Here is an 8,526-nt window from a genome sequence, read left to right as displayed (position 1 = left end):
TACTAATCGGCCGAGAATGATAATGAAAAGCCTTGGACTGAGTAGAAATCACGCCATGGTCAGAACGCGTCACCGGTGATGGCGTGCCACGAGACCCTTTAATCGCTTACTTACCGCTCCTCCGGCGTTTTCTGCTCCGCAGGTACGGAAGGAGTACGGCAAGTGTCTGCGGACTCACTGCTGCAGTGGCAAGAGCGTGGAGACATCCATCTCCTCCTCCAGTAAGACCACCACCTCCAGGACCCCCGGCCGCTACTCCACTGGCTCTCAGGTGAGCTTACCTGCCTGCACACCTGGACGCTACAGCACAGCCGACTCTCAGGTGAGGACCAGCACGGCACACACACACCCCCCCCCCCGACCACTCAGGGGCTAGGCTGGTAACGCTTCACTTTCAACTGACCTCATAGCGCCTCGCCCTGCAGAACCCAAAGCCAACACGGCCCTTTAGAACCGCTTAAAGGAAAAAACATCCCGAAAGGCTCCTTGATTTAGACGAGTGATACGGCCCCTATATGGATCAGCTCTAAACAATGACACGTGAACCACATTGCAGATGGAACAAAGAAAAAATATTTATAAAGGGATGCAGCTTTACCCAAACAAAACATGATCAACTGAAGGGTGAGGACATCTGGCCCTACAGAACGAGAGGAGGAGAAACTCCTGGGCCAACCATAGGGCCCAGATAAACCTCTCGATTGAACGCATCTTTAGAGAGATGAGAACGAAAGGCTGGGCCGTGACACGCCCCCTCTCGCCTTAAAATGGCGCCGTAGCCGACAAACCCACCCAGGACATTAAACTAACCATTGAGCCAATAGCATAAGAGTTCATCATAACAAAATATAAACATCAGAACCCCGCTGTTACCAGTACAGCCTGGAAATGCTTTCAAGCTGGATAAGCTGAGCTGAGGTTCAGGTAACATAGAAAAGATAACAAAAGTCACCCTAATATGGAGTGCTTTGTGCAGGAGAGTGAAAGCCTGGGCAGCGACATAGCCCCCCGCCCCACGGGAAGAAAGTCTCAACTAGGAGTTGGCAAGGAAGCTGTTTTCAAAACTGTAAAGTGGGGGACTAGCTTGGTGTTCTCTCGGTTCAAATGTCCTCTTTGGGAGTTGGATGTATGTTCTTATGCCTCAGTTGAAAGTGAGGCTGCCTCAACCCCCTGCTCAAGCCCCCATACATTCATGATTTACTATGATGACATCATCTGATTTCTTTCAATAGAAGCGACCAATCGAATAAAGCGCCGACATTGACAAGCCACTCCTCCTCCTCCTCTCTATTTCTTCTACTGGTCCCGCCCTTTTTTATCCTCTACGAATTCACCTGCACTATTCTGCCCTCTTTCTGCACACCTCCTGTTTAATTTGGCTTTCCTCATCTCCCCCCTCCTCCCCCACCGTTTCCTTCCTCATTCCTTACCTTGCTTCCTTCCTTTCCTTTTTTACCTTTCCCTCCGTTCCTTTGTTATCATTCTCCCTACCACACCACTTCGTCTTTTTTCTCTCCTTCCCCTTCTCTCCTCTCTCCCTCCTTTTTCTTTCATCCCATCTCTCTCCCCTTCCCTCTCCCCCCTCTCCTCCCCCTCTCACCTCTCTCTCCCTCCCTGCCTGTTGTTCCTCCCCTCCCCCCCTCCCCCCTCTCCTCCCCCTCTCACCTCTCTCTCTATCCCTACCTGTTGCTCCTCCCCTCCCCCTCTCCACCCTCTCCTCCCCCTCTCACCTCTCTCTCTCTCCCTCCCTGCCTGTTGCTCCTCCTCTCCCCCCTCTCCCCCCTCTCCTCCCCCTCTCACCTCTCTCTCCCTCCCTGCCTGTTGCTCCTCCTCTCCCCCCTCTCCCCCCTCTCCTCCCCCTCTCACCTCTCGCTCCCTCCCTGCCTGTTGCTCCTCCTCTCCCCCCTCTCCCCCCTCTCCTCCCCCTCTCACCTCTCTCTCCCTCCCTGCCTGTTGCTCCTCCTCTCCCCCCTCTCCCCCCTCTCCTCCCCCTCTCACCTCTCTCTCCATCCCTGCCTGTTGCTCCTCCACTCACAGAGTCGTATCAGGCGGATGTGGAACGACACGGTGAGGAAGCAGGAGTCCTCCTTCATCACCGGAGACATCAACAGCTCGGCCACGCTCAACAGAGGTAACCCGGGGTTACCGCCACGCCGCTCACCCGCTTGTCAACCAATTGGGTTGCTGCGTTAGACCGCACACCACACGATCGCACACGGCTACACCTCAATCGTCGTCAGTCTGAGCCTCTGGGAGGGTTATTAGTAGTTTAGGCGTAGTATTTTTAGGACAGTTACCAGGAGGATATGATGCAAATAATTTTGGGGCTTTTTCTGCACATGACTTCAAAACACATCTACCGGGAGGTGTTTGTGTCTGTCGGTGGGTGGGGGGGAGTGATAAAGGAGCTTTTGTCACAATGAAACGTCAGGCAGTGTTTGGTCTTTAAAACACTTAATCTGGGACAAACTGCAGGGAGCTTTCATCAATTCCTGTTTGGCACCATGGTTCCTGTTCTCTTCCAGCACGTCCCAGAGAAACGGGCTGTTTCAGTTTAGGACTTCAGAGTAGAACACTTTCCCTGGATTCCTGCTCCACTATTTGTAATGTCACTCTGGATTAAGTTGTATAGTCTACTTTTGACTCCATCAGTCGGCGCACACTCAGTTTGTTTATGGTAATCAAGGCGGGATAGCTAAACACGGACTGACGTCTCACGTATTTCAATTCTCCAAAAGGACCAAGAATGTAGGGCAGTCGTGGCCAAATCTTAACACATCATCTTGTTAGCATTATCCCTAAACAAGCTAATGGCATCAGCGAATACCGCTAGTTTAATCCTGTTCTCTCCCTCTTCGCCTTTACACTAACAGGTCATTGGGCGGGGCGGCTTGAGCTATTCAGTGTTAGCCATCCAAATTGAAGTAACGTTTGACATTGACAACAATTAATTTAATGTAAATACAGAAGAGTGTCACGAGGACGTGGAACAATAAACGTTGAGAGACGCCATGAGCCGATGTCCGACACACACGCACACCCCCACGTTCACATCTCTCTCTCTCACCGACGCAGCGAACACAGTCCGAAGCCGCATATACCGTTCGTTTGGTGTGGGTGACGCGGTGCGACGCTTTAATTGACATCGATGCGCACACACACACGCACATGCGCGCACACACACACGTGCACACACTGCGCAATCCCCTCCGACTCCAAATTGGGGTGTGTCCCTGGCTTGCTTTAGGGCAGCTAATAAGCTGTTAGCATGACAGATTGATGCTAACAGAGGCACGCTGTGTGTCGATGCCTGAATTATCACACACTTAGTGAGGCGTGCCCACCCCCCACAACCCCACCCTCACCCACCCCCTTACTTCTCTCACGTTGTATTGTGCCGTTATACTGCAGCAAGGCAAGCCATCAGACTTGGCTGATATAATTGGAGGGAACAAATTACATGAAATGGATTGGAGGCTGTTTTATTAGTCTGCTGAGAGAGAAAATAAAATACTAATATTTTTGGTGAAAACTACTAGCATTTACTAGCATATCTTTGCTGCACTGTACCTGGGTGTCTGGGATGCGAAATGATAAAATACATCGCACACACGTACCTTGGTGGGCTTCAGTCTTTTGTTAATAACCACACCGCCCTCTCATAGAGGGAGCAGTGCCAGATAAATGTAAAGTCCTGTAGAGAGCATTTGGGGATTAGTGATGGGGTTAGTCAAGGAGGACTAGGCTCCACAAGTACTGACAGAGTGCACCCATGGTCTTTTACCTTGGCTTGTGTGTAGCCTGTTTCACCATAAACCAGCTTTTAGTCGCGCATGTCTGCTCAAACACGCTCCACTACTCACTATCTCTATTCTCACCGTTCTCTCCTTCTGCCCCCCTGCCTCTCTCTCTCTCTCTCTCTCTCTCTCTCTCTCTCTCTCTCTCTCTCTCTCTCTCCTCTCTCTCTCTCTCTCTCTCTCTCTCTCTCTCTCTCTCTCTCTCTCTATCGTGCTCTCCTGATTAAGTGTGGTACCATTAAGAGTCTACTTTTCACTGGCCTCTCAATTTGGACTGTGTTGGCTTGGTTGATTTACATGTCCCCTCTCTCTTTCTCTCTCTTCCTTCCACACACTCACTCACTCTCTCTCTCTCTCTCTCTCTTTCTCTCTCTCTCTCTCTCTCTCTCTCTCTCTCTCTCTCTCTCTCTCCTCTCTCTCATTCTCTCTCTTGCTTACCTCCACACTTTCTATCTACCTCACCTACCTACTTGGATTTGGCTGTTCTACTCTTTCTCTCTCTCTCTCTCTCTCTCTCTCTCTCTTTGTATCTCTCTCTCTCTTTGTATCTCTCTATCTCACTCTCTCTCTTTGTATCTCTCTCTCTCTTTGTATCTCTCTGTCTCTCTCTCTCTCTTGTATCTCTCTCTCTCTTTTGTATCTCTCTCTCTCTCTCTTTGTCTCTCTCTCTCTCTCTCGCTCTCTCTCTCTCTTTATCTCTCTCACTCTCTCTCTTTGTATCTCTCTCTCTCACTCTCTCTCACTCTCTCTCTCACTCTCTCTCACTCTCTCTCTCTTAATCTCTTTCTCTCTCTCTCTCTCTCTCTCTCTCCTCTCTCTCTCTCTCTCTCCCTCCCTCCCTCTCTCTCTGTATCTGCCTGCACCAGGGGCCATGGCTAATCATCTTATAACTAATGCTCTCCTTCGTTCCCATGGCACTAACCATCCTTATAACACTCTCCTGGGGGACTCTGCAGTGTATAACCACCCGGCCGTGGGCATGTACAACACTCAAGGTGTGCTCAACATTCCTACTATACCTCTCTTTTTTTTGTTTTTTTTGTTTTGAATGAATTTTTTATTGTATGTATTTATTTGTATATAGAAATCACAAGATCTTCTACATCATGGATGGGATGGGATTTGCTTTTTATTTATTTTGGTTTAATTGCGTGTCTGTCTATTTTTACCTGTGTTCATTCTTTTTCTTTCTGAATGCCAGTTTCATCAGACCTATGTGTAGAAACATATCCCATCCTCGTTTTGATTCCAGATGTTTTCTTCAGGGATGCATTTATTTCATATACATTTTAAAACTCAACTTGTTTTGCATGTCTGCCGCAAGTGATTATTTGTTTTCATGGCTCCCTGCTGACGCGATCAACGGCCGGTCCTTCGTGTGTTTCAATGCCTGGCCCGCAGCAGGCCTGGGATCCTGCTGGGTGATTTATCCCCAGCGGTGACCACGTTCACATGCAGATCCACCACGTGGATGTAATTAACGGCCCGAGAGTTGCAAGGTCTCCGTTTGCGTCTCGCTGGGGAGCCATGAGACGCTTGCTTGACTGCTTTATGTTCCGCGCACGTGGACACGTTTATTCTTTTCCCTGCGTACCATTTGCGATCTGCTTCTTTGGCATGCGTATGCATGTAGAATATGTTTTAAGACAGGATGTTAAAGAGGGTGCATGTTTGGTTGTTTTTAGTCGTTAATATTAATGTCTCTTTAAACTCACCATGTTAAAATGGATGGCTACGGGTTACCCGTATAAGAACAACACAATGTTCCTGTTCGCTGTGGCTTTAAAAGTCCCCAATAATCCTGTGTGTGTAGCAGTGGTTGAAATGTGTTTTTCTCATGATGTGTGTGTTTTGTGTGTCTCTTTTTTCTCTGTTCTCCATCATGCCGGGCCTGTAGCACCATACCGAGACACAAGTACGGACTGAGCTAATATTATTAATACTTACTTTTAGAATGAATTTAACATTGACTTTAGTTGCCTCTGACACCTGAGCTCTTTGCCAGAGAGCATGTCAAACCAATCCAAAAGGAGAAACTCGCCTTTGTTTGGCCGCCTGCCACGGCCAACAGGAAACTGGCTATTCATTAGTGGAGTTATATTTTTAAGTACCTTAAGTTACGTTTATGCCATTGTCAGGCTGCCACTGTCATTTCCTTAAAAATAAGCTTATTATTTAAATGAACTCTATTGACATTTCAAATTAACTAAAATACAGTGGATACACAATTTTAACATATTGTCAAAAGGGGTTGAATTTAGCTAATTACATTTGTGTGATTAACACTTCTCTCTGTCACTATTTGTGAATATCTCTATTTGTGAATTCATCACTTTGTCTTTGGTGTCAGCGGCAAATTAGAAAATTAAGTATTTCTTCTGTTTTAATTAAATGCAGGATGCATAAAGCATGAGTCACAACTTTTCCATCCTCTACCCAAAAACTGTTCTCCCTCATAAACATTCATTAGTGTTTTTGTGAGATATCTCAGACTGCGTTCACGGCGTCCATCACTAACCGCCTCTCCACTGCGCCCCTCCTAGAGAGCGTGCTGAACAACGTGAGGGACTCGAGCGTCATGGATACGCTGCCTCTCAATGGTCACCACGCCAACAACTACAGCATGGCCAGCAGTGAGTACCTGAGCGACTGTGTCCAGATCCTGGACCGCAGCGGGGGCTACGGTACCCACGGCAACCACAAGGAGACCACCCTGGAGAAGAAGATCCTGAAGGAGCTGACCTCCAACTACATCCCATCCTACTTGAACAACCACGAGCGCTCAACCACCGAACGCAGCCACAACCTCATGAACAAGCTGGTCAACAGCAGCCTGGCCAACGGAGGTTAGTGTCCCCTCTGGAAAAGTCACCGTCACTCATCTTAACAATGTTAGGGCTGATAACGTTACGACTAACTAATGCTGTTTCTGCAAATGACATGACCAATGCTAATGTTATGGCCACTAATGTTTACACCGTTAATGTTAGGTGTTTGTGACATTTGGTACGCCTGGTAATATCCGGGCCGCATATGTTAGGTCTGTTAACGTTATGGCCGCTAATGTTATGGCCGCTAAAGTTAGGTGTTTGTGACATTTGGTACACCTGGTAATATCAGGGCGTTTAATGTTAGGACCCTTAATGGCACAACCACACCTTTATATACTGAATCAGCAATAGCTTGCACCCATGATGAAATTCGGGATTATGATGAACAAAAACACAGATAAGCAGAATTTAAACTAGGTATTTATGTTGTATAGGAATTCCTTTGACACAAACTAGGCACAAAGGTCAAGGCCAAAATAATAATAAGCATAAAATCCATAATGCTTCTCTTATTATTTCAATTCATGAGATAAAAATACAGTCTTACACAAAAATACATTGCAAAAACACCCGTCTGGAAAACAGGATACAAAGGGGAGGCAAACCAAATAGGCTGCTTACCCTTGCAAAACACTTCCTTTAAAGAAAGTAAAACTTTGAAAAACTTAAACCAAGACCTTGCAGTATCTCAGGCCAGCTGATACAGTGCAGCCTTCAGCCCTTGCTTTGCATCCCTGGCCATCAAATCCACCCTGCTCCGTCGCATGTGGGCATGGGTGCAGCTTCCCTGCATGTCCCCCTTGCCCCCCGCCCTTCGGACCCTGCTGACCTGAGTGTGTGTGTGTGTGTGTGTGTGTGTGTGTGTGTGTCCCAGGAGGCATGGTGGGCGGCGGCAGCAGCAGCAGCAGTGGCAGCAGCAGCAGCAGTAGCGGCGGCAGCGGCGGCATGTGCAGCAGTAAGGAGGACGGCGGGCCGATGGCGCTGGACGACCCGGCCGCCTTCCCCCACGACGAGGCCCTGGGCCTGGAGATCATCCGGGAGGAGTCCAACGCCCCGCTGCTGCCCCCGCGGCCCCCGCCCCCGGACAGCCACCCGCCGCCGCCGCCGCCGCCGCCGCCGCACAGCTTCGCCCGGCCCCGCCGCATCCCCCAGGAGACGGGCGAGAGCTTCTTCCCCCTGCTGCCCAACGAACACGGCGAGGAGCACGCCCACTCGCCCGGCCACAGAGACTCGCTGTACACCAGCATGCCCGTGCTCACGGAGCTGCCCGACGCGCCCGCCAACGGCCTGACGGACGGCGAGGAGGAGGCCGGCTCGGGGGAGCTGCAGCCCTGCAAGAGCGCCACGGCCCCGGAGCTGGACGACGTCTACTACAAGAGCATGCCCAACCTGGGCTCCCGCCACCACCTGCACGAGCTGCAGAGCTACTACCACATGGGCCGCGGCGGCAGTGACCGCTACATGGTGCCCGCCAACAAGGAGGATTCGGATTCGTCACCGGAGGAGCCCCCCGTGGACCCCGCGCACCTGGTCACCAGTCTATAGAGCCCGTCAGGAGACTGCTATCCCTCCTCCTACCCCCGTTCCCCCTCTCCTCATCACACGCCCCCCCCCCCCCCCCCCCCTCCCAGCAGTCCCGTACCCCATCGCCGGCCCCCCCCCCTCCCCCCCGCTCCCAGACCTCCGGTGACCTTGGGCTTGTGTTTTCGGGGGATGGACCCGGTCTTGCCAAGAGGACTGGGTCTGGACCTACTGTGTGTGTATTTCTCCTGGGTTCCTGATGCGGTGGACGGGACAGTGCAGGTCGGAGCGAGGAGGGCCCCCGCAGTCGGACCCCAAGAGGTTGTTGCTCCTGACTGGGTAGTTTGGAGAGAAATGTGTGAAAGCCTCCCTTCAAA

The 8,526-nt window shown here is 50.4% G+C and overlaps 1 protein-coding gene across 1 annotated transcript in view; it reads left to right on the top strand.

Moving 5' to 3' along the window:
* adgrl3.1 (adhesion G protein-coupled receptor L3.1) overlaps positions 1-8,173 on the top strand; it is a gene marked incomplete at its 3' end in the record, with an annotated part of 102,323 nt that extends 94,150 nt beyond the window's left edge. The window contains exons 19-24 of the mRNA XM_079730908.1: positions 143-322; positions 2,038-2,131; positions 4,664-4,792; positions 5,695-5,712; positions 6,341-6,643; positions 7,503-8,173. Coding sequence (XP_079587034.1) covers positions 143-322; positions 2,038-2,131; positions 4,664-4,792; positions 5,695-5,712; positions 6,341-6,643; positions 7,503-8,173 — 1,395 coding nt within the window. The remainder of the gene's footprint in view (positions 1-142; positions 323-2,037; positions 2,132-4,663; positions 4,793-5,694; positions 5,713-6,340; positions 6,644-7,502) is intronic.
* Positions 8,174-8,526: the final 353 nt, after the last annotated feature.

The sequence above is a fragment of the Pollachius pollachius genome (assembly GCF_949987615.1).
Source record: "Pollachius pollachius genome assembly, chromosome: 2".
NCBI classification, from domain to species: Eukaryota; Metazoa; Chordata; class Actinopteri; order Gadiformes; family Gadidae; genus Pollachius; species Pollachius pollachius.
Note: the sequence above shows the minus strand (reverse complement) of the source record. Positions and strands in the feature narration are given on the sequence as shown.